This window comes from Gopherus evgoodei, chromosome 1 (genome assembly GCF_007399415.2).
Source record: "Gopherus evgoodei ecotype Sinaloan lineage chromosome 1, rGopEvg1_v1.p, whole genome shotgun sequence".
Taxonomy (NCBI): Eukaryota; Metazoa; Chordata; order Testudines; family Testudinidae; genus Gopherus; species Gopherus evgoodei.
Window position 1 is genome coordinate 152,303,106 of NC_044322.1, and position 26,202 is coordinate 152,329,307.

Below are 26,202 nucleotides of genomic sequence, written 5' to 3' on the forward strand. Positions count from 1 at the left end.
AACACCTGACCAGAGGACCAATCAGGAAACCAGACTTTTTCAGGTCTGGGTGGAGAGAAGTTTGTGTGTAAGTCCTTTGTTCTGGTCTTGAATCTGTCCCTCTCGGCTATGGGAAGGATTTTTCTATTTCCTGCTTTCTAATCTTCTGTTTCCAAGTTGTGAGTACAAAGATAGGTTTGGTTTTTTTTGTATTTACATGTATGTAGTTGCTGGAATGTGTTAAATTGTTTTCTTTTGAATAAGGCTGTTTATTCATATTTCTTTTAAGCAATTGACCCTGTATTTGTCACCTTAATACAGAGAGACTATTTTTATGTATTTTTCTTCTTTTGATATAAAGCTTTCTTTTTAAGACCTGTTGGAGTTTTTCTTTAGTGGGGAACTCCAGGGAATTGAGTCTGTGCTCACCAGGGAATTGGTGGGAGGAAGAAGTCAGGGGGAAATCTCTGTGTGTTAGATTTACTAGCCTGACTTTGCATTCCCTCTGGGTGAGGGGGGAAGAGAGATTAGCTCTCGGTACTTCTGTTTTCCAAGGCTGGAAATGGGGAGGGTGGAATCCCTCTGTTTAGATTCACGGAGCTTGTTTCTGTGTATCTCTCCAGGAACACCTGGAGGGGGGAAGGGAAAAGGTTTATTTCCCTTTGTTGTGAGACTCAAGGGATTTGGGTCTTGGGGTCCCCAGGGAAGCTTTTTGGGGGGACCAGAGTGCCCCAAAACACTCTAATTTTTTGGGTGATGGCAGCTTTACCAGTCCAAGCTGGTAACTAAGCTTGGAGGTTTTCATGCTAACCCCCATATTTTGGACGCTAAGGTCCAAATCTGGGACTAGGTTATGACACCCTTACAAGTGACTAGAAAGTGGAAAGTGTGACTAGAATGGAAATTATATAAGTTTTTGCTTTCTGTACCTGACCTACTGCAAGAGTGTACACAAATGTACTATACCAATTAACTGAAAAAAGCTGACCTGTGCACTTGTAGTCTGCCATTAAATGGGCAAAAAGATACATTTCCAAATGTTCACACTTTACTAGACATGCATCTGCAATTCCATATAACCATTACTGTTATACGCAGTTCTACAGTGCTCAACATAGGTGTCCTTAACAGTGCAAATTGTATTTATAATAGTGGCACAAGTATTCTGCACCTGTTACTCAGCCAAAACATCATTGGGAGAATGGTTTTTAATTGGATGGTTGCAACTTTAATAATGTTTAATGGAACAGGAGAGTTAAACTACCCCTCCCTCCACAAAATACCGAAACCCGCCCCCCCAGGTTTTTACTTGTATCCAGTATAGTATTAAATGGCTTCTTTAACAAATAATCAATAATCAGGAGATCTGGCAGTTTCTCAATAAGACAATATTAAAGTCACAACTATCCCAAGGCAAACGAAAGATAGAACAGCAAGGTGCCAATATGACTACATAAGAAGCTCTTTAATGACCTGAAAATGAAAAATGAATCCCACAAAGTGGAAATATGGACAAATTCCTAGGGAAATGTACAAAATAACAGCACAAGCATGTAAGAACAAAATCAGAAAGGCTAAGGCACAAAATAAGTTACTACTAACATGGTAATAAGAAGAGGTTCTTTAAATAAATTAGGCGCAATGTAAAAATGAAGGAAAAGATGTAGGTCTTCAACCTAGTGAAGGAGGAGAGCTAATCATGCAAGGCTGGAAAGAACCTCAAGAAGTCATCAAGTCCAGTTCCATGCACCAAAGCAGAACCAAATAAACCGACTAAATATGCCCTGGTTTTTTTCACATGTCCTCATAGATCAGGTTTTCTAAACCTTTTATCATTTTTGTTTCTCTCCTCTGGACTCTCTAATTTGTCTACATCTTTCTTAAAGCCCAGAACTGGACATAGTATTCCAAATGAGGCCTCACCAGTGCCAAGTACACAAGAACAATTACCTCCCATGTCTTACATTCACCCACGAAAGCTTATGCTCCAATACTTCTGTTAGTCTATAAGGTGCCACAGGACTCTTTGTCGCTTTTTACAGATCCAGACTAACACGGCTACCCCTCTGATACTTGACTCCTTTTAATATACCTCATAATGATATTAGGCTTTTTTGCAACTGCATCACGCTGTTGACTCATATTCAATTTGTGATCCACTATAATCTCCAGATCATTCTCAGCAGTACTACCATCTAGTGAGTTATTCCCCATCTTGGAGTTGTGCATTTGATTTTTTCCTTCCTTAGTGAAGTACTTTGCACTTGTCTTTATTGAATTTTATCTTGTTGATTTCAGACCAAGTCTCTCATTTGTCACAGTCATTTTAAATTCTAATCTTGTCCTTCAAAGTGTGTTCTTAACAATGATGTCATCTGCAAATTTTGTAAGCATGCTCTTGACTCCATTATCCAAGTCATTAATGAAAATATTGCACAGTACCAGATCCAGGACTAATCCCTGAGCAAATCTCACTAAATACATACTCAGTTTGACAGCAAACCATTGATAACTACTCTTTTAGTATGGTCTTTCAACTAGCTGTGCACCCACCTTATGGTAATTTCATCTAGACCATATTTCTCCAGTTTGCTTATGAGAACGTCCTGTAGAACTGTGTATCTTACTAAAAACCAAGATACATTACATCTATTGCATTCCCCTATCCACTAGGCTAGTAACTCTGTCAAAAAAGGAAATTAAGTTGGTTTGACATTTGTTCTTGACTAATCCATGCTGTCTATTCCTCATAGCTCTGTTATACTTAAGGTGCTTACAAACTGACTGTTTAATCATTTGTTCCAATATCCTTCGAGGTATCAAAGTTAGACTGACTGGTCTATAATCCCCAAGATCCTCTTTGTTTTCCTTTTTAAAGACAGGTACTATGCTTGCCCTTCTCCAGTTCTCTGGAACATCACTCATCCTCTATTAGTTCTTGAAGATAATCACTAATGGTTCTGAGATTGCTTAAGGCTACTTCCTTAAGTATCATAGGATGAATTTCATCAGCCCCTGCCAACTTGATTACATCTAATTTATATAAATATTCTTTAATCTGTTCTTTCCCTATTTTGGCTTGCATTCCTTCCTTGTCCATATTAATTGTATTGAGTATGTGGGCACCATTAACTTTTCTAGTGAAGACTGACGCAAAATAGGCATTTTTGATGTTACCAGTTATTAGCTCTCCTTCCCTACAAGGTAAAGGACCTACACTTTTCTTCATCTTTCTCTTGCTCCTAAAGTATTTATAAAACTTCTGCTTCTTGTCTTTTAAATCTCTTGCAAGGTACAACTCATTTTGTGGGTTAGCCTTTCTGATTCCACCCCCATATACTCATGCTATTCTTTTGCACTCCTTAGCAATTTGTCTGTTTCCACTTTCTGTAGGGTTCCTTTTTAGTTTGAGTTCTATTTTGATCTTAGGTACATGAGAGGAAATTCAGCCCCAGTGTAGTCAAGTGCCAAAACTTCCATTGACTTTAATAGAACCAAGATTTCACCCACAGTCATTAATCAAAGTTTATTTGGTAAAAATCAGTTGTTGTGCACATATCTACATTTTAAAATTTACTGGCATATTTTATAAAGACAAGCTTTACAGCAAATTTTATATATTCTTCCTGTAACCCCTTAGAAGCAATTACATTTCTTGTCATCTTATCTGCTTGGTACTACTTTATCCTCTCCTTTTGTTGTTTATAAATACAGTAACTCCTCACTTAACGTCCTCCCACTTAACATTGTTTCAAAGTTACGTCGCTGCTCCATTAGGGAACATACTCATTTAAAGTTGAGCAATGCTCCCTTATAATATCAACTGGCTAACTTTACAAGGGACCATTGCACAAATTCCTTTTCTCTACCTCCTACCCCTCCCCCTCCCTTCTTCCCTCCCTCCCAGAGCTTCCCCTGCTGCCAAACAGCTATTTGGTGGCACTTAGGACTTTCTGAGAGGGAGGGAGGGAGAGATGGAGCGAGCGGAGAAGCCCCCCCACCTCCCCGCCACAGGCAGGGCCACCCAGAATGCAGGGGCTGCAGGGGCCTGGGCTAAGGGGGCCCCAGGGCCCTGGCCTGCAGTTCCAAAAGCCCCTTTCAGAATGCAGCACTGCAAGCACTGGCTGAAGGACTTGGGCCCTTCAAAGCTGGCCGGAGAGAAGTGACGCTTTGAAGGGGAAAGCACCACTTCTCTCCTGCCACTGGCTGCACAGCTGCCCCTGCTCCTCCTGAGTCCTCCAGCCCGTGATCACAGGGCCATATTCCAAAAGTCGCTTTAGAGCTGTAGGCCAGGGCCCCAGAGCCCCCTTAACCCAGGACCCTGCAGCCCCTAAATCCTCTGCGTTCCGGGTGGCCCTGCCTGCCGAGGAGGAGGTGGGCAGCTCCCAGAATCATGGCCATAGGGGCGGTGCTGTGCACTATGCAGAGCCACCTACACACCCCCTACACCAAACAGAAACTGCCCCAGGTAAGTGCTCTGTACCTCCTGCTTGCCCCAGCCCTGACCCTCCTCCCACATCCCCAACCTGAGCACCCTCCTGCACCCTAACTCCCTCCCTGACCCTGCACTCCCAGCCCCAGGGGTAAGCCAGGGGCACCTCCCCACCACAGGACAGTAAAATATAGTATTATACAGTATATAATCCCTTTTGTCTGCCCCAAAAAATGTCTTTGGAACCTAATCCCCTGCATTTGCATTAAATCTTAGGGGAAAATTGGATTCATTTAACATCATTTCACTTAAAGTTGCATTTTTCACGAACATAACTACAATGTTAAGTGAGGAGTTACTGTAATACCCATTGTTGTTAAGGCGAGCTAAACTTGCACAGTTAAATTTGTTGAATGGACTTTTTTTTATTTTATGGCAAGCACAAAGAAGAGTATATTGACACCGGGAACAGAAGTTGTAATGTATCTCAAGAAATTACTGCGAATAATTTTTTAGCTCTAGACTCAAATAATATTAAATTATCCATATACGAAATCTTTCTCTCCTAGCAATAAATTTTGAAGAGCCAGCTCATACCATACTGTTATAACATACTGAATTTGGTAATTATAGGCTCTGGCTTAAAATAAGTTGTTAGCCTTGCTTGGTTAAAAAAGCATCTGAACATTGTATCAAAATAGGCATGTAAAATCCTCTCAGTGTATTGCCCTTGAAATCTATTGTAACAGCTGTACTTGGAGGCCATTAAAAAAATAAATAAAAGGAAACTATTCTGTAGACTACCTGAAAATAAAATACTTTTTATTCTATACTTATGAATACAGATTTCCTTTTATATAGACAATACAGAAACATGTTTTTGATATACAGAATTTCATGTCTTTCAGCATCACACCTTTGATTTTGAATGCAGAACTTATGATTTCCTAAACTGTGGCAACTGCAGCAGAATCACTGTAAAGACAATAAGCTGCCTAAATGTTATGTGAGGAAATGGCTATTAAAATGGGGCTATTAAAAGGAAACACTGTGAAAATTAAACTACACATAGTCTTTTTTCACCAGTAAGAGCAAATTGCAAATTGTTACTCAATAGGATTTATTCAATGTTCATCAGATACAGATACCACAGATATGCATTGGGCTGATTTGATGGGCTACCAAAAGACAAAATTCTTCCTTTTTGAGTATGATGTGACGTGGGTGAGCAAAGGAGTTGCAGAAAAGTGATAGGTTCTTGACCCTTCCTACCTGCAAGATGTGCGCACAGTGCCTTACTGCTGCTCCAAAACAAAAAATTGTACACTCCCACCTACTGCCCACTGACAACAACATGTGTACGTGTGGGAGGAGGTTAAAGGCCTGACTGCACCCATGCTAGCTGACCACATTCCTTTAGGGCCACAGAGAACCAATAGACATGACAGCTAGTTTCCAAGATCATATCTGAACGCTGTTTTAGTCTGAGAGAGGTGTGTTGGCAGGGGGAAGAAAGGCTGAAAGAAATATTCTGACTCCACTTTCTCTCTAGTACACCCACACACCAAACCAGAATTATTTTGCTTTTAATATGCATCCCTGTGGTGTACAGTAAAGTTGAAGAGTGACAGGTACCATAGGCATATCTAAATCTATATAGCAGTTACTTCATCAGTAAACTTAGGAAGATAGAAGCAAGGGAATGTATTATTAATGAGAGAAGGAATCCAAGGGAACAGTTTTCTAACATACTTAGAAATACTGAACCAGGTATTGGCAAAGACCTCAATACAAAATATTCACTAACATCCCATGTCCTTGCAGGATATAGTCTATGGGTATGTCTACACTACGAAATTAGATCGATTTTATAGAAGTCGACTTTTAGAAATCAAGTGCATATATCCACACTAAGCGCATTAAGTCGTCAGGGTGCATCCTCACTACCACAGCTAGCACCAACTTATAGAGTGGTACACTGTGGGTAGCTATCCCACAATTCCCACAGTCTCCACTGCCCATTGGAATTCTGGGTTAAGCTCCCAATGCCTGATGGGGCAAAAACATTGTTACACGTGGCTTTGGGTATATGTCGTCAGTTGCCTTTTTTCCTGAATTACCTGTGCAGATGCCATTCCACAGCAACTGGTTTTCAATGCCTCTCTCACGCACAGTGCACCTTGCTGTGCTCTTCTAATCGCCCTGGTGCCTGATGCAAAATGATTGTCTGCTGTTGCTTTCACAGAGGGAGGGGAGACTGATAAATAACATGTACCAAAAACCACCCGAGACAATGTTTTTGCCCCATCAGGCATTGGAAGCTTAACCCAAAATTCCAGTGGGTTATAGGAGACTGTGGGAACTGTGGGATAGCTACCCAGTGCACCGCCCTGTAAATCGGTGCTAGCCATGGTAGTGAGGATGCACTCCACCGACTTAATGCGCTTAGTGTGGACATACGCAATCGACTGTATAAAATCAATTTCTAAAAATCGACTTCTATAAAATTGACCTAATTTTGTAGTGTATACATACCCTAGGAGAGTAAGGGGGAGACGTTTATGGCAGGATGGAAGGCTGTGGCAAATCGCCTGGCATCTGATGTTGAGCAGCCAGACACCAGGGCAATTAGAAGTGCACAACAAGGTCGATTTTAGCACTACTCCCCTCGCCAGGCAGGAGTACAGAAGTCAATTTTAAAAGCCCTTTAGGTTGACGGAATGACCTAACCCTATAATGCAGACCAGAGCTTTGATGTTCCCACAAAACTCAGGATAGTAACTAATATTATAGAAACAGCTAAAATCAGGTAGAATGTTTTAAATTAGCATAAACCAATTTACACTATATCAATTATTGAGAAGAAATGTAATCCCTCCTAGTAGTATCTTTCTAAAATGCACTTGTGGAAGATAATAGAATAAAGGTATTAATGTTGGACTGACAACTCTCACAATCTTCTACATTTACACACTGGAACAATGCACAACATTTATATCTATTGTTTCTCTTATGACAATAAGAAATACTGGTTGTTCTACTTTGTTTAGTATGACCCCTTCCTTCACTCATTAACCTGCCTGGAGATGCAACCTTCTTGAGAACCAAACTCAGAAATGTAAGAATATTTCTTGGTATTCTAAATAATTAATTTAAAAAAAAATGAGGAAGTAAACTAACAATAATTTCCCATATACTGTATGCTGACAGGACTGTCCTTCAGAAAAACTGACAATTTTTCATTTCTTTCTTTTTTAAATGAGCAGTTCTGAAAACATTTCACCAAGGAAAGGATTTTTTAATTCTCCAATCAGTTTGTACGGTCATAAAACTCTTCTAAGGACCTACCTGTACAGTGACACTCATGATAAACTGCCTAATGATAATGGTAAGGTAAAAGACTTGGTTAGCAAGTCTCTAATATATACTGTCCAATTACTTATTTTAAAATCAAACTATGACATCTAAGCTTAGCTAATAAATGTAACTTTTTTCCTATTAGTGTAACCCATCATTCTCCACCCCCCGGCCCCATTCTCTCCCTTCCATTGTGTTTTATAGCTACCTGTTAAATTCTAAATACGGACAAGATGTAAGTTGTTTTGGGGGGGGAGGGGAGGATTGTCTTATAGTTTGTTTATACAGTGCTCAGCACAATGGGCCCCCATCTTGACTGGCGTCTCTGGGCACAAGTACAGTACAAATAACATATGATTTCTGGTCTGATCAAAACAAAACTATCGAACACAGAGTATTTTTATTATACCAGAGCGTATATTGCACATGCAGTTTTTTCTTTACTATTTCAAACTCTGCGGGTTATTTATTTTCAGTTGCAGAAATGTTCATTGTTAAGAACACACATGGAGGATTCATCAATGTAAAAACATAGGGAAAGTTGTGGCAGAGCAATCCTAGTGATTTCTGATGTGGTAAGGTTTCCTCAATCCTATTTCAAATCATATTTAGGCCTGGGCATGGGAAAGAAATTGCAATTGTTACATTGGTTGATTATCTCCTGATGATGGATTAGCTAAAGGGCCTGTGCTGATTTTTTGCATGTATCTGAGCAGTTTCTAATATTCCTGACTACATGTTTTTGTTGATGTCTGCAAATGTCAATGGAATTGCTTCAGAGGCTCTGTTCCTTTTTCTATAAAAGGTTTCAGAAGGTAGTGTGGGGCAATCAATCTTCTGCCTGAGCCTGCTCTCAACTGGGCATGCACAGTTTCCTATTTCATTACTCTAGTCTGTTTAAAGCCGAGATGGGGTGGGCCAATGAGGGGATATCTATCCTCTGTGGTGTAAACTGAAGACACCCAGCCTGACAGTTCCACCACACCTGGCCCACTTAGAAAAAGGGATTGATACTCCACACCAATTACATGTCAGTGTAAAAGAATGCAGAATCTGATGCACAGCATCTACGTAACATCCTTTGAATTTCGAAACATTGTATATGACAAATTTCCTCACTCAAAAAGTGTTGCAGCAAGCAGGGGTAACTTCTATATTAGACCTTGCCCTAACAGATAAAGAGGATCTAATCACAGAACTAAAAAAGTTAATGGTAGCTTAGGTACAAGTGATCCTGACATGATAAAATTTATAATGTGCAAACAGAAAACCAGACCAGTAAACTATATATACTCTATATACTTGGCACTTCAATAGTGAAGGTGAAAATAATGATGAGCTATGTCAGCTGGGAAGAATTTAATCAGAAAAATTTGAATGATAATTGAGAACCATTTAAGGACACTGTATTAGATGCCCAAAAGCCACAATCCCACAACTGAGAAAAAAAGCCATGATGACTAAAAAAAACAACAACCTGGTTTAGAAGGAGAGGAGGAGGCAGCTGTAAAATATATATACACACACATCTACACACACAAATGAAAGAAAGGAGAAGTTGATAGTAAGGAATATAAATCAGAATTTAGGAATTGTAGAAAATTGATAAGGGAAGCCAAAGAACAAAAGGTGAACTCTATGGCTAGCAAAATTAGGGGAAATAAGAAGTTTCTTAAATATATTATGAAGAAAAAGAATTTTGACAATGGTATTATACCATTACTAGATAGAAATGGTAGAATTATCATTAATAGTGTAGAAAAGAGAGAAGTGTTCAATAAATATTTCTCTTCTGTATTTGGAGAAAAACAGATGATGCAGTCTCATCATATGGTGAGGATAACAGTCTTGCCATTCCTCTAGTATGTTTGGAGGATATTAAATAAAAGCTACTATAGCCAGACATTTTTAAATCAGCAGGTCCAGATAACTTGTACCCAAGAATTTTAAAAGAGCTAGCTGAGGAACTCACTGTACCATTAATACTGATTTTCGGTAAGTCTTGGAACAGTGGGGAAGTTCCAGAAGACTGGAAGAAAGCTAATGTTGTGCCAATTTTTTAAAAGGGTCAATGGAATGACCTGGATAATTACAGGCCTGTCAGTCCGATATTGATCCCAGGCAACATAATGGAGTGGCAAATACAGGACTTGATTAATAATGCACTAAAAGAAGGTAGTGTAATTACTGAAAATTAGCATGGGTTTATTGACAATAGATCTGCTCATATTAACTTAATATCTTTTTAATGAGATTACAAATTTGACTGACAATGGGAATAGGGTTGACTTAACATACCCAGACTTCTGTGAGATGTTTGACTTAATACATCATGACACTCTGATTAAAAAAATAGAATGTAACATAAAGTTAACACTAAATGGATTGAAAATTGGCTAACTGATAGCTCTCAAAATCAATGAGGAATCCGGTGGCACCTTAAAGACTAACAAATTATTTGGGCATAAGCTTTTGTGGGTAAAAATGCCACTTCTTCAGATGCATCATGACCTAGATCTGTTTCCATTTGGGTCTTGCAGGAATCGATTTTTGGCACTATACTATTTAATTATTTTATCAATGATCTGAAATAAAACCGATATATGAAAATAATGAAAAGGACAGGTCACTGATTTAGAGTGATTCGGATCACTTCGTAAACTTGGTGTTTTAATATGGTTAAATGTAAATGTATACATCTAGGAACAAAAATGTAGGCCATACTTATAGAATGGGGGCATTTATCCTGGGAAGCAGTGACCCTGAAAGAGATTTGTGGGAGGTGGATTATCAAGTGAACATGAGTGGAGAGGGTATTTTCACCTCTGTATTTGGCACTCGTATGACTGCTGCTGGAATCCTGTTCTGGTGCCCATAATTCAAGAGGGATATTGATAAATTTAAGAAAGTTCAGAAAAGACCCATAAGAATGATTAAAGGATTAGAAAATATCCCTTATAGTGACAGATTCAAAGAGCTCTATCTGTTTAGCTTAGCAAAGAGAAGGGCAAGAGGTGACTTGATTAGTCTAGAAGTATCTACATAGGGAACAAATATTTTATACTGGTCTCCTCAATCTAACGGAGAAAGGTCTAACATGATCCAATGGCTGAAAATTGAAACTAGACAAATTCAGACTGGAAATAAAGCACAAGTTTTTAAATGATGAGAGTAACTAATCATTTGAACAATATACCAAGGTTTCTGGCAGATTCTATGTCACTGACCATTTTTAAATCAAGATTGGATTTTTTGCTAAAACATATGCTGTAGGAATTATTTTGGAGAAGTTCTACAGCTTATGCTGCACAGGGTCTCAGACTAGATGATCAAAATGGTCCCTTCTGGCCTTAGAATCTATAAAACTGTGACTCTAAGTCTGGATCAAGGACATTTGAGAGATGGATTAAGATAATTAGACAAGATTGAGCTAATGTTAGTAAAATGGAGTAATCAACTCGAAGTACTGGTGAGCCACCTTGTCCAGCATTTGTCCCACAGGCTCAGTTTGGAGATCTTATTTGATCCAAGCAGTTAAAGTAGTAATTGTGATCAAGAATATTTTTCTAATCTACAGTTGGTGAAACTACTATGATATGACTGCTTTCCGTGGATGCTGACTGTGCTACAGTTATCTATACTTTTGTTGCCAATACTAGACTGCTGCGATTGGCTTTACATGGGGCTAAACCTTGGAATCATTTAGGAGTTAGTACCAATTGCTGCATTAAGGAAGCATTACACAGTACATTGGCAACAAATGCAGACTACAAAGCACCAATTAGGATCAGGACATTATTCTAAGTGTTCACATGGAAAGCTTAAATTGTTTGGGATCTGGCTACCTATGAGGTTACCCTTCTCATGCATTACTGCTGCAGTTGTGATCAGCAGAGGCACTTGAGCCGGATCCTCTTTACACATCTATTTTAAGTGTGAGACAGCTGCTGATCGGGCATTTTTCTTGAAGTGTTTTCAACTCTGGAACTTGTTATTGCCTTGGTTCACCAGAACCCAGATTTATTAAACTTCAGTTACATTGTTTGTAGTTCACATGTTATCATCATAGAGAAACCTAGAATCACGAATATGTCTTATGAATAAATTACATGAACCCTGGACTGACAGGATGATAAATAATAATAGGCCTTCTGTATAGCTAGCTCCCATAATATGTGAACGGGATGTTTTACTGCTAAGAATACTTAGAAAGTAAACTGAATATTTCAAATTATATTTCATTCTATGATTTGAAAAGTAACGTTCTTAACCATAAGTAATTCTAAATCTCTTGGCACAACTTAACAGTATTGCTTCATATGTCTGTGGTAGTTCCTCTGCTGTGCCAAGACAGTCATTTGTACAGAGTCCACAACTTTCAGTTCTCAAACCTCTTTTCTATCTTCTCCTTACTTGTATCTGTAACTATCAATCTTGGTGATACACATCAGTCTCCCTCACACATACAATAACTTATTCTTGTTCCACCTCTTTTGTCCTGACAAATAAACTTGTGGATATTTGTATCACTTCCTGTCAGCTAGAGATGGTGAAGACAGAAGTATTTCTTTTGGGCAAGATGAGAATCCTTAAACATAGTACTTTCTTTCTTTAACATTCCTCCTTCACTCAGAATGTAACTTGCCTCTATCATCTACTCTAGGCCATTTTTACCAGCATCGTCATCTCGACCTTGAACTCTTCTCCTTCCACACCTCATACATCAGAAAATCTGTCTATGGTCACCTACGTAACAATGGCCGTGCATATAACTGCCTCAACTTAGATCTCTGCGCTTGCATTAATCTCTGCTCATCTTCATTTCTGAAAATCCATAGTCTATGGCCTCCTAAAGCTAGAGGATTTAAAACTCTAGCATGTGCAGAATTTTGTCACCTGCCTTCTCATATGCTAAAAAAAAATGTGAAGATCTCATCCCCTCCTGAAACATCTTCAGCCTGTTCAGTTCAGGACCCAGTCCAATCCAAAAGAACTTTTCCTTGTTTTCAGCCTCCAAATGAACTTAAAATGTCACTAAGGCAGACTGGTTCCTCTCCCTACTTCCTCCACTCATTTAGCACTATTGTCCTCTCTGTCCTTTCACACATCACCACTTCAGCTCTAACATTTACCTGTTCAGTGGTAGGAAGAAACAGCAGAAGTCCACCTTTTCCCTTATCTCCCATACTCAACAAATTTTCATCTCTTCAGATCTTAATTTAAAATATATATATCTTTTTCCAATGCCTCTGACAATATTCTTTCATTTATAAAATGTCTTTTCATAAATGTTATTGAATTTCTATCATATGTCAAAATCACATTTCATAATTCTTGAAAGTTTAGCGATACAGATATATACAAGATGTTATACCAATTAAGTTGTATTACACCACAATACGCAATCAGTAACTGAATTTTAACACCTACCTGTGCGTTTTGCCTTGCTTTACTTGGCTGGCTTGATCCAAGTGCTCGGGCACAGTTAAGTAAGTTGTAGATTCCACTAAAATAACCCTGGGAAAAAAGCACACATACATTCTTACTGTACATCTTATTTACAAAATGAAAGTTTATTACTTTATCTAAAAATCTGAAACAAAGTCCTGGTAAAGAAAAGTTATTATTGTCCTCACATTGGAGAACTTAAAAAGTACACTAAACTGTGCAAAAATAAAAGGGACAAGAAGTTTACTTTTTTTTCAAAATTAAGAATCAAGTTTCAAATTCACAAAAATCCCAAGACACTTCTCAAAACACAATTAACTCTTGTAACTTAATAATAGGACAGAAAGGTTAGTAACCATTTTAACTGTTATTCCTCAAGAGGTATTGTGCATTTCCATTCCACAGTAGGTGAATGCATGATAAGTTCATAGTTGTCAGAGATATTTTCCCCCTCAATGGTACCTGTTGGAGAGGTTAAAATTTCCTTTGCTGCCACACGCCACTGTCTTCAGGTATAAAGGGGGGAGCCACCTCAACTCCCTTCAGTTCCTTCTTATGATAGAGAGAGGTAGGAGGGCAGGTTGTGGTATGGATACATGCAACACATCTCGAACAACAACAATTACAGAAAGGTTAGTTACCATTTTTTCTTCTTTGAGTGGTTGCATATGTCCATTCCAGTGTAGATGGCTCACAAGCAGTCCGGTCTGCAGGTGGACTTGGAGTCTACGCGAACAGTGATTGTAGAACAAGATGCCCAAATCTGGCATCGTTCCTCGAGAGATGGCAATAATATAATAATGGGAAAATGTGCACTGACAACTAAGTTGCCACTTTGCAAATGTTCAGAATAGGTACTTGTATCAGGAAAGCTGTGGACGCTGTGTGTTTTCTAGTCCAATAGATACAGTGACCATTCGTAGTAATTGGTAAAGGATCTGCTCAACTGATCTGTCAGTGTATTCTACATCCCTGGAAGGTAAGCAGCTCTGAGATGGAGATGGCGATGGAGAATTCCCAAAGGAGAATCACCTCCTGACACAATCAAGTAGACCAGGCTTCTCCCTTTCCGTTCAAATAAAACAAAGTTGCTGTGTTGTCTGTTAACACTAGCAGATTTTTTCCCTTGATAAGTGGAAGGAAGGTTAAATGAGCTAGATGAATAGTTCACAATTTCCTGACATTCATATGCATCTTCAAATTTTGGGCAGACCAAAGACCCTGAGTATCCAGGAACCCACTGTGGGATCCCCAACCCAGGGCCAATGCATCTGGGCCTAAATTGAGGGCTAGTTGTGGAGAAGTAAACGGGATCACCATATAAACTCTCAAAGGGTTCAGTCACCAGTCCAGGGAGCACAAGATTAGCACTGGTACTCAAACCTAGATGATGATGGCTCAGGGAATACACGGAAGATAGCCATCCTTGCAACTATCTGAGGTATAGTGGGTGTGCTGCACTACATAGCTACACACCACCATGTAACTAGGAGCCTGAGGCAGCTGCATACTGTGGTGACAGGATGAGCTTTTAGTTTCAGAACCAAGCCCTGCAGCATGTCTAACCTCAATTGCTGTAGAAAATCTTTGACCTTCATAGAGTACAGGACCACTCCAATAAATTCTATTATCTGGACTGGTTTCAGAAATATTTTGTCCACACTAACTAGGAGCCCCAGCATAGCAAAGGTAGACTGAATAACGGCTACACTTTTTAGTGTAGGAACTACGGACCATAAGTCCCCAATAAAGGATGTATGTTTTGCCTAGGCTGGGACACAGGACCCAGTCTCTGAGTCTGAAGAGGATGAAGAATCTGAGTCTTCCAATAATGGGAGAATAGAACCCGTTGGTACTGGAGACTGAGGGCCAGAACCCAGAGATGGAGACACTGGAGAAATCATAGCTGGATTCCATCTCAACTGTACGGTTTTCCAAGGTAAGAAAGTGTAGGTGGCATCAGTACCACATGCTTCAGAGGAGCCAGAGTAGGGTTCCTAGCCACCTGTACCAGCTGATATCCTTCCTGCACTGCTGGAAAAACCAGCACTGAAAGATTAAGTAGTTCTCTAGCAGCTGCATATGCCTCCAGAGTTGACAGTGCCAGTAATGCTTCTTGGCCCTGAGGCACTGAAAGATAATCTCACAATGCTGTAATAGGCACTTCAGAGGTCGGTCTTGACAGATCTGGCACAGGTTCTGGAGCTGACTACCCAGTTTTAGCTGAAGTGTGTTTCAGGGAGGGCCTCCTTTCCAATGACCCTCCCAGGTCTCTTGCCTTTAGAAGGCTTCAGTACTGGGGATCTTGATGAGTGAGATACCAAGTTCTTGGATGTCTTGTGCTTCTTCCTCAGCACCAGTGACGGTGACTGAGCTCTCAACTCAGATAACTTTGGTGGAGCACTCTGTGTCGATGCTGACATACCCAGTGCTGGCTGCAAACTGGACAGCTCCAAGGGAGGACAGAGCACCACCTCTATAAGAATACACTTAAGCCCAGCTGCTCTTTCCTTTTTTGAGCAAAGCTTAAATCCTTTGAAAATAGGACATGTGTCACACACCTGGAGCTCCTCCAAGCACTTAAGGCAGTTGGGGTGCAGAACACTCACTGGCATTGGTTTGCTGCCTGAGCAACATGATAAAAAATGAGGGATCATTCTGACACCGGTACCAGTACTGAAAACTGAACTGGTCAGTCTATAACCTAAAAACTAAAACCTATAATTAATCATCACCTAAAACTCTAACTAGGAGACTACTCTAAATAAAAATAGGTATATTTTACTATGAATGAGAGAAGAACTTGCAGTTACAAGTCTGTAATCACTCCAACAACCATCATGGGCAGTAAGAAGGAACCAAGTGGGGCTGGGGGTGCTCCATCCTTTATACCTGCATGCAGTGGCATGTAGCAGCAGAGGGCACTTGAGACGGCCTGACAGGTACTGGTGGAGAGGAAAAAATCTCTGATAACCAAGCACTGGACACACACACTCACCTAGAGTGGAATGGACATGTGCAGTCAATCAAAGAACAATCTAATTGGAGCCATCTATTCAAGGAACAAGTATATTATGAATAACCAAAACTATTACTTTATCTAGATGACAGATCAATTTGGAGTCCTTAGTGCAAATCGATGAAGAAATACTTTTCCAATGACATATGGCATATCTTTCAACCCATCCTTAGCCATAGTAAAGAAAATAAACATCTGAAGATTCAGCAACATCCCACAGCTTAACAGAACTGAGGTATTAATATTAAAATAGGAACTATTTTTTCCTAAAATTTTACATATCCAGAGACTAAGTCCATACTGAATGAAATGAAACACCCAACTGTCTCTTCTCATTAATGTAACATTCAAGTAACTATGAGTAAGGCTGTGAGTGGGTCACGGAGGTCATGGATCCTGTGACTTTCCGTGACCTCCATGACTTCTGCAGTGGCTAGTGCTGGCTCAAAGGCTCTGTGCCTAGCACTGCCCAGCCCCACTCCAGCAGTTCTCATTGGCTGCAGTTCCACCCCCAATCTCTCCAGTACCTTAAGTAAACCCTTTCCCAGAGATCCAACCTTGTGGGCACTCTGAATTTACAGTTCAGCTCTTCAGGGAAACATGATAGTGAATGCTGACTGTCTCATGGGTTTGTAAAAGCTTCAAAAAACACTCACTCTTTACTTTAGTGAGATAAGAATAATGCAGACCTAAACAAAACTAAAAATACTTTTTTGCATTTCCCTGCTTCAATTTCCTCACTACTCAAACAATCTCTGGGCTTTCTGGAGTGTTCAGGGTCCCCCTTACCTTACTGAACAGGACTCCTCCTCTGAATCATGAATCTGTCTCTTTTCTCTGCAGCCAATTTCCTTCTGCTCTCTCTCCAAAGTGGCCAGTGAAAGACCCTTTCTTTTACAACTTCCTTTTTGGTGAGGTGACCCTCTGAACAGTTTAGTTAAGAAACTGAAATCCCTTACCAGGTAATAGTTTGCTCAGTTACTTTTTCCCTGGAGTTCAAACTGAAAAACTAGTAAGCCCTGGGAAGAGAAGCTCTTTGTTCAAAGATGCACCATTTGAATAGATGATCATCAAAGTTTAATGACCTTCTATTGGTAGCCCTGTGCCAGATACAAGAATTTCTGATGTCACTTCATGTGGGTTTTAGCTCTCAATACGGAGGCAACAGACAGCAGAGAAGGCAAACAAGCTCCACATTCAAATTAGGATTTGCAAAGCTCCACAGATAGAGAGAGCCTCCAATATCAACCAGTATTCCCCTAAGCAGTCACACTGACCATGACAGATATTACTCCAAGTGAGTACGGGTAGCAGAACCTGGACGAAATATATTGATGCAGCTCCAGCTCTCCCTAAGCCTATGTCTACAGAGCCCAGCAGTTTGGAGCAGGGAGATGTAAATTGCAGCACACGCTTAACTCCCCCATGTGGGCGTGAACTAAAAGGTACATAGTTCACATTTATGTAGTTCTCTTTAAACAGCAATTCACACCATCACAGTCCAAACTGTGGTGCGATGCAGACAGCCCTCAGCATAGGCACTTTTATAACTGGAGCCAGTTAAAACAATACTCCACATTTTGGTCTCAAATCATCATTTCACTGGCCTTTGGGAGTTTTGGCCTGATCAAACTTTGACTGTTCATCTTTGACGAGCTAATATGACCCCTATCCATGCAAAGCACGTTCGATAATGTTTTAAACTCAGATGTGTAAAATTAGAGATGGAGTTAGGCACCTAAGTAAGAGGCCTGATGTGCTCAGTAATTCACAGCATCCTAACTTTGGGTGAGGTGCTTAAACTGCTCTTGCTTGTTTAAGAAGCTAATGCACACTACATTTGCTGATGAGACAAAGTTCAAATGCCCCTGTTGGAAAAGACAGTCTGACCAAATCGCTGGGAGTAGGTACTGATATTCTATCTTCTTGAGGCACCACAGCACACACCCAAGACAGTGTCATGAAAGGAGGAGGATTGACATGACATGACAGTCAATTCAGGTTTCCTATCACCAAGTATATGGATATCTCTAGGGTAGAAGAGAGAGATCTACAGCTCTCCTGGATGGTCAACTCAATTGGGAAGGTACTGGGTACACTCCTATTTGAACCTTAATGCCTCCCTGAGAAAAGGCACAGAGCCAACTGGTTGTCAGGCAATTACTCACTAAATCATCTATGGGCATTGATGACTGCAGTAACTTGCCTTTTTTGAGCAAAGTTATTCAGTGGGGGTGGGAAAGCAACTAGGATACCATCTGCAGTCCTCACCTTTCCTTGTTTCCTGTTACTCAGATTTCTAACATGGGAATGGTACAGAGATTACACAAGTGTCTTGCATTCTGATGATCTCCTCCCAGTAATGGACAGAAGTCAGGTGCCCTGGTGACTTTTTAAAGTAGTTTTTTTTAATGATGTCCTACCCATATATTTTATACAAATTAGGGTTGTATGAATCTATGAAAATATCTTTGACTTGACCCCTAAAAAACCTTTAGCAGTTTCTCTTTCTTATCCTAGAAGACTCTTGCCTATTCATTCTGACACTGAGTGGTTTTCCACATTTGGATCCTATCTACTTCCATTGTGATTTGTGCAACATTAAAAATAATTTAGCCAATCAAAAACAGAAATGAAGAGGGAGAGAAAAAGTAAGTCATTGGCCACATGCTACAATTTTGATAATGCTGTTGTAGAATTTCTATTATACCATACTTTGCTATGGAACGATCAAGTAAAAACTGGTCACAGCAACCAGTAGACAGAACTCACTCAGCCTGGTCACACCAAACGTCTATATTTTTTCTGAACCATACTAAGAAAGCAGTAGCAGAAAGATAATATACTGTACAGTATAAAAACAGAGGGATCTGATTCTCAACTGATGTAAACTGGCACAGCTCCAGCTGAGGACATGTGCTCTTAGCTTTCAATGGTGCTATGACAATTTACATCACCTGAGGTTCTGGTTCACAGTTTTCACAATTAAAAAGTCAAAACTGACCAGCAGTTACCAATCCATGATATTTAATATATGGAAATATTGGTGAATTCAAAAAGTAATGAAAAATTTTCAGCACTTTAGAGAGAAACATTTTGAAACTGTTAAGAGCATTTACTTTTTAAAAATTAAATACAAATATTCAATAAGAGTTTAACAAACATATAAGTGTAAGTATATAAAGTATTTGCTTTTTTAAAAAAAGGAAAAACAAGCAATGCTACATCTAACAAAACAGAGAACTACCAGTAGAGTTATTTAGCGAGCAAATTTTTCTGCTATGTAAATACCAGGTATTTTCCGTATATTTAACAAAGAGTTGAAATACCTCAGCTTTTCAATGGATTCTTTTCCTTAGTGTCTACTCTGTACAGTGTATTTAAAATGTTTCAAAATGTATTATTGGAGACCTTCAGATTTCTTTCCAGTAGTGTACGCAGGGCCCTACCAAGTTCACGGTCCATTTTGATCAATTTCACGGCCGGAGGTGTCAAAATTCATCAATTTCATATTTTCATGTGTTTACATCTGAAATTTCAGTGTCCTAACCATGAGGGTCTCAACCCACAAGGTACCTGAAGGTGGGTCTGATCCTTCACATCCCTCTGCCAGCAGCTCTGCAGGGGAAAGACAAATCCTGTGCCTCTCCAGCCTGGTGGGGACTCACAGATAGGAGCCCCCTGGCTGGGGCCTCCCAGCAGCAGGGGGAGATCGAACCCACCTTCACTAGCCTCAAGCTGCAGGAAAACACCAGGGTTGCTGTCCAGCATGGGAGCTTCCTGCAGCAGGGGGAGGCACTTGGGGGTGAATCTGATGTCCCCCTGAGAGCAGCCGTGCAGGGACTTGCAGCTAGAGGTTTCTGGCTGGGATGCTCCCAGTAACAAGGGGGAGATCAGATTTCACAGGAAAGGTTTTATTTCATGGTCCATGATACTTTTTTCATTGTCTTGAGATTGGTAGGGCCTTACACATAATTAAGCAAATAAATTCCCAGGGAAGGCCTGAAAGGTTCAGAAGACTAGCAATGTGATATGAAACCTTTCACCTGTAGATTGCAGTTATTTAAATAGTTGTGATCCAATAGCTGGAGTCATCCAGATAAAAATTAGTTTACTTGGTGGCCTTAATCTACTTTCTGGTGGACAGGTATCCACATCATAAAAACCACAACAGGTACCCATGCTGATTGTCTTAAGGACTGAGTAAACATGGAAACTAAACTAATTCATCTGACACCCCTTACGTAGTTGAGCTCAAAGCACAATGGTGGGGCAGCAAAGGCAATTTCACTAGCTCCTACCCATGTCAGATCTAGTTTTCAAGTATGTAAAACATTGTTACAAGGAGGAGGAAGAAAAATTGTTCTTCATAACCTCTGAGGATAGGACAAGAAGCAATGGGCTTAACTTGCAGCAAGGGAGGTTTAGGTTGGACATTAGGAAAAACTTCCTAACTGGAAGTTAGGAATCAATTGCTTAGGGAGGTTGCAACTCTCCATCATTAGAGATTGTTACAAGCAGGTTAGACAAACACCTGTCAGGAATGGACTAGATAATACTTAGTCCTGTGATAAGTGCAAAGGACTGTACTAGATGACCTCTCAAGATCCCTTCAAGTCCTATGATTCTATTTTGTGGATAAACAGAGGACTTCCATCCTCAGGACTGTCAACCTGGCAAACATTAAACAAACATTAAATTCACTTCACAAAAAAACAAAAATAAAACAGTGATGAATTAACATGAATGAGTACCAGTCCTGTAACAAAAGAGCACACTGACAAATGGTCATCAATCTTTCATGTTTCACCAATGAGGGTACTTTGTAATTCCTGGAATTTTATGGTATATCCCATTTTAGCCTATCATATATGAAATTACAAGGAGGCAATGTGTGTATTAAACAGGCTATCATTAAGAGAAGCCAGAAATAATACAGAAAACTGTTTTCTGTTCTGTGCTCTTAAATACAAATTAACTTTATGGTCCTGTATTTGGCTCTGCAGATTAAAGACAAAATCTGGAGCTAGATAACACAGTACTGAGATATTAAAGCAGCATAACATTCTATTTCTTACATATTAGAAAAAAAATGTTTACATCTCTGGAGATGTTCCATATATTATGAATACAAAAGAAAAATTAGACTAATTGATGATGATGTAAGTCCCTATGCAAATGCATATATTCACTTTTGCATTAATATTTCAATTTAGTAATTTAACCAGCAGGACAAAGCAGACTGGAAAAAAAACAACAACTATTAATTAACATGGTTTGTTTCTCTTTGGAATTCTGCTGGATCTCAGCCATACACAAAAATACAAGCAAGGTTCATGAACTCCATTTGATGAAAGCTGTAGTTCCATTGCTTACACCAAGATGGATTTCAATTAAGGTTTATTTATCTTCTTTATTCATTATCATAATGCTTGTAACAATTTTGGAAATGCAAATTCCTATACAGTAACTCTTCATTCAAAGTCGTCCCTGTTAGAGATTCATAGATTCATAGACTCTAGGACTGGAAGGGACCTTGAGAGGTCATCGAGTCCAGTCCCCTGCCCTCATGGCAGGACCAAATACTGTCTAGACCATCCCTGATAGACATTTATCTAACCTACTCTTAAATATCTCCAGAGATGGAGATTCCACAACTTCCCTAGGCAATCTATTCCAGTGTTTAACTACCCTGACAGTTAGAAACTTTTCCCTAATGTCCAACCTAAACCTCCCTTGCTGCAGTTTAAGCCCATTGCTTCTTGTTCTATCCTTAGAGGCTAAGATGAACAAGTTTTCTCCCTCCTCCTTATGAACCCTTTTAGATACCTGAAAACTGCTATCATGTCCCCTCTCAGTCTTCTCTTTTCCAAACTAAACAAACTCAATTCTTTCAGTCTTCCTTCATAGGTCATGTTCTCTAGACCTTTAGTCATTCTTGTTGCTCTTCTCTGGACCCTCTCCAATTTCTCCACATCTTTCTTGAAATGCGGTACCCAGAACTGGACACAATATTCCAGATGAGGCCTAACCAGCGCAGAGTAGAGCGGAAGAATGACATCTCGTGTCTTGCTCACAACACACCTGTTAATGCATCCCAGAATCACGTTTGCTTTTTTTACAACAGCATCACACTGTTGGCTCATATTTATCTTGTGGTCCACTATAACCCCTAGATCCCTTTCTGCCATACTCCTTCCTAGACAGTCTCTTCCCATTCTGTATGTGTGAAACTGATTGTTCCTTCCTAAGTGGAGCACTTTGCATTTGTCTTTATTAAACTTCATTCTGTTTACCTCAGACCATTTCTCCAATTTGTCCAGATCATTTTGAATTTTGATCCTATCCTCCAAAGCAGTTGCAATCCCTCCCAGTTTGGTATCATCTACGAACTTAATAAGCGTACTTTCTATGCCAATATCTAAGTCATTGATGAAGATATGGAACAGAGCTGGTCCCAAAACAGACCTCTGCGGAACCCCACTCATTATAACTTTCCAGCAGGATTGGGAACCAGTAATAACTACTCTGAGTATGGTTATCCAACTAGTTATGCACCCACCTTATAGTAGCCCCATCTAAGTTGTATATGCCTAGTTTATCAATAAGAATATCATGCGAGACTGTATCAAATGCCTTACTAAAGTCCATCGCTTCTCCCTTATCCACAAGACTCGTTATCTTATCCTATCCTAATGTTGTTTCGTTGCTGATCAATTAAAGATCATTTAAAGTTGCAAAATGCTCCCTTATACTGCTGTTTGGCAGCTGCCTGCTTTGTCCACTGCTTGCAGGATTCTCTGGAAGAGCAGCTCCCTGTTATGGGGATTAGAACCAGGGCGGGGGGAAGGGGCGGCAACCCCCTTCCCCCGTCAGCTCCCCTAAATTCCCTGTAAGGTATGTGGCTTGGCAGCTGCCCAGCAACAGTTCAGCTGTCCCTCCCACCACTGCTGTGCCGTTCCTGCCATCTGACTTGGAGCTGCTCCCAGGAGCTTCCTGCTTGCTCGTGGGGGGGAGGGCATGGAGGGAAAGGGGTGCTGATATCAGGATCTCCCCCTGCTCCTGCCCCCTACCCCCGCTCTGTACCCCCTCTTCACAAAGCGGACAGAAAGGAGGAAGCTTGCTGGAACCCGTTGTTTCCTGTCTGATCTGCTTAAAAGGGCAACATACTTGAAGTGCAGTCAGCATAATTAAAGGGGCAATGTGCTGTCAGGAGGAGGGAGTGGTGCGCTCCAGCGCGATAGTGTGGGCTCATCATCATGTTCAGTTTCTGCAGGGAGGTGTTTGCAGCTACTGCTCTGCATCTATTATGTTTCCTCCCTCCTGCCTCAGTCCATGCTGCCTTGTAGAGTGTGAGGCTACATTAACAACAGTGTATTAACCCTTGAGGGCTCCGCCGAGTGCTGGTTCATTATTTATCAGCAAGGCAATCCCTGGGAAATATTCCATCCTCTTACTCCAGGACCTCAACCAAGATTCATAATCATTCATTGCTGTGTACAATATTAAACTGTTTGTTTAAAAATGTTTAAAATGTATATTATATATGTATCTAATGTCTTGTCTGGTGAAAAAACATTCCCTGGAACATACCCCCCCCCCCAATTTACATTAATTCTTATGGTGAAATTGGATTCGCTTGACATTGTTTCACATAAAGTCACATTTTTTAGGAACATAACTACAACATTAAGTGAGTAGTTACTGTAATTTAACTTCAATTTTTCCTACATTTTTAAACTGGAGAAAATTATGGAAAAGACTAGATATACATGATATTATAGTTATGATTTTATCTTCACAACATTGCCTACCTGAATATTCCATCAGTTCTGAAGGGACTAGTAACATTCAGACTAACTTTCTTCTGTTCGTAACATGGGGATTTGCATTTTAATACACCCTAAAAGAGAATAAAAAGTAATATCAGTGAAGGAAAATTTAAAAAAAAAAACAACTCTATACTTAATGCATACAAACAAGGCAGCAACATTAATTCTGGCATTTCTTGGCCTTTGAGTACCTATCTTAATATAGTCTATTGTCTTGAATTTGCTAATTTCCCCTCCCCACGAAGAAAAGAAGTGATGCTTGCTTTCCTTAAAACAGACAATAGCACATCTCCTGCAAATAGATGCAGATTATAAAATGTAGGACGCCTCTTTCCTGTGATCCTAGAATCCCTTATTCTCAGCCAATGGGCACCTTTGGTACACCTTTCACTACGCAACCAAGCCATGCATGGATGTCCAGTGCAGACATCTTTAAGCTCAACTATCTCCATACTAAGAGAAAAACAAAACGTAAAATGTATTGTGCAAGAACAGCATGGAGTTTTCAGAGTTATACCCATAACTCAAAATCAAAACCAACTTTCACGAGAACATTTAAAGAAACTTCTCCACTGTAACAACTATTTCAATGCCAAATTTCAGCAGTCTCACCCTCCCTCCAGTCATTCTGTCTAGAAAGCGGTTTATAAAAAGAAGAACTGCACAATTTTCTTTTTCTATATTGGGAAATTGGATTTTTTCTCCACTTGTCTCAAAAAATTGCTTGACTGTTTGTGGAAAGTTTGAGCAAAACAAATCATCTTTTCGGAGAAATCAAATTTTCATATTACAGCCTAGATGATAAAAATTTCAGAAACTAGTCTGTGATTGAAAGCAGGGGGGGGGGAAGCATTATGCAATCTGAGCTACAGCGATCACAGACTCTCCTGATATCTTTAAAAGCATATTTCTCATACAGTTATCCATACTTTTTTCTTAGAGACATAAAACAAGTCATAACATTTACAGCTGACCTAGTTAACCAAAATTCTCCTACACCCACTTGGCTAACAGTGGAGAAACACTGTTGCAAATGAGGCTCAACTATCACCCACATAAGTTTCAGAAGAGTCTCATACACACTTTTTCCTAATATTAAACTAATTATGCGATAATGGTTTCAGCACATTCCAAGAATTACAGAATAATACATACATACACACTAGATACTACAGATCTATGTTTTATTTAGGATTCTTACACAGAAATGGTCAAACAAGTAACTTGTCTCAGCAAGAAACAGGTCTATGTCACAAGTACTAGTTTTTAACACTTGGCAGCGGTCCCCAACCTTTCCCGTGGTGCAGGTGTAGAACTGATAAATGAAATTGTTTTTAATTGTTAATGTAACTTCTGTTCACCATTCACTACACTTGCCTACATTGTAACTTCTGTTCACTGTTTGCCATATTGTAATTCAAACCCCATTTTAAAACACTCACTCCATTTTGTAAAAACTTCCACCAACTGTCATTTCTGCAAACCTTGCTGTAATCTTATTAGTTTAGTTTAGACGTGTGAATGAGGTATGTGTGGATGACGGAATCAACCTCCAGCCCCAGCCTGTTCTGATGAGATAAAGTTCAAATACCAATGGCTGAAGACCTAGACAACAGCCCTAAACAAAGTAAGAAGCATCCACCCTAAAAAGAAAAGGACAACAGAACAACAGAAGGAAGATCAAAGCCAGGTTCAAGGCTGAAAGTCACACCTGCAATTGATGGGTGATCAATCCAAACCCAGAGGCAGCGTGACACAGCAAGACCTATAGACTTTGAATCCAAACTAAAAGCCTATAAAAAAGAAGGGTGAGATGAGAGACTCTGGGTAACATTCAGCTGCCAACATGGAAGGACATCAGTGCCTGTCCAACACAGATCCAGCTTGTCCTTGTGTCCGGCTTTCCTGGCCAGTTAGCCGCCACAAGCTATGAACCCAAGCTACAAAATCAAGTCATGAACTTAAGCTATCTTCAGGACTGGTAACTATGCAGCAGCTGCAGAAGACCTGATGAATGTGGGTATGTGTGTAAATGTGTGTGTATAGGTACTAGGTATAATGTGAATGTGTGTGTGTGTGTGTGTGTGTGTATAAGAATTAAGATATTAGTTATTAGTCATAAATCAAATTGTTAT

At 39.9% G+C, this 26,202-nt stretch overlaps 1 protein-coding gene across 1 annotated transcript in view; it reads right to left on the reverse strand.

Moving 5' to 3' along the window:
• The window catches only part of CFAP47 (cilia and flagella associated protein 47), a 681,124-nt gene that overhangs the window by 397,290 nt on the left and 257,632 nt on the right, over positions 1-26,202 (reverse strand). Inside the window, 2 exon segments of the mRNA XM_030575652.1 lie at positions 13,199-13,285; positions 24,050-24,138. Of these exon segments, the coding sequence (XP_030431512.1) occupies positions 13,199-13,285; positions 24,050-24,138 (176 nt within the window).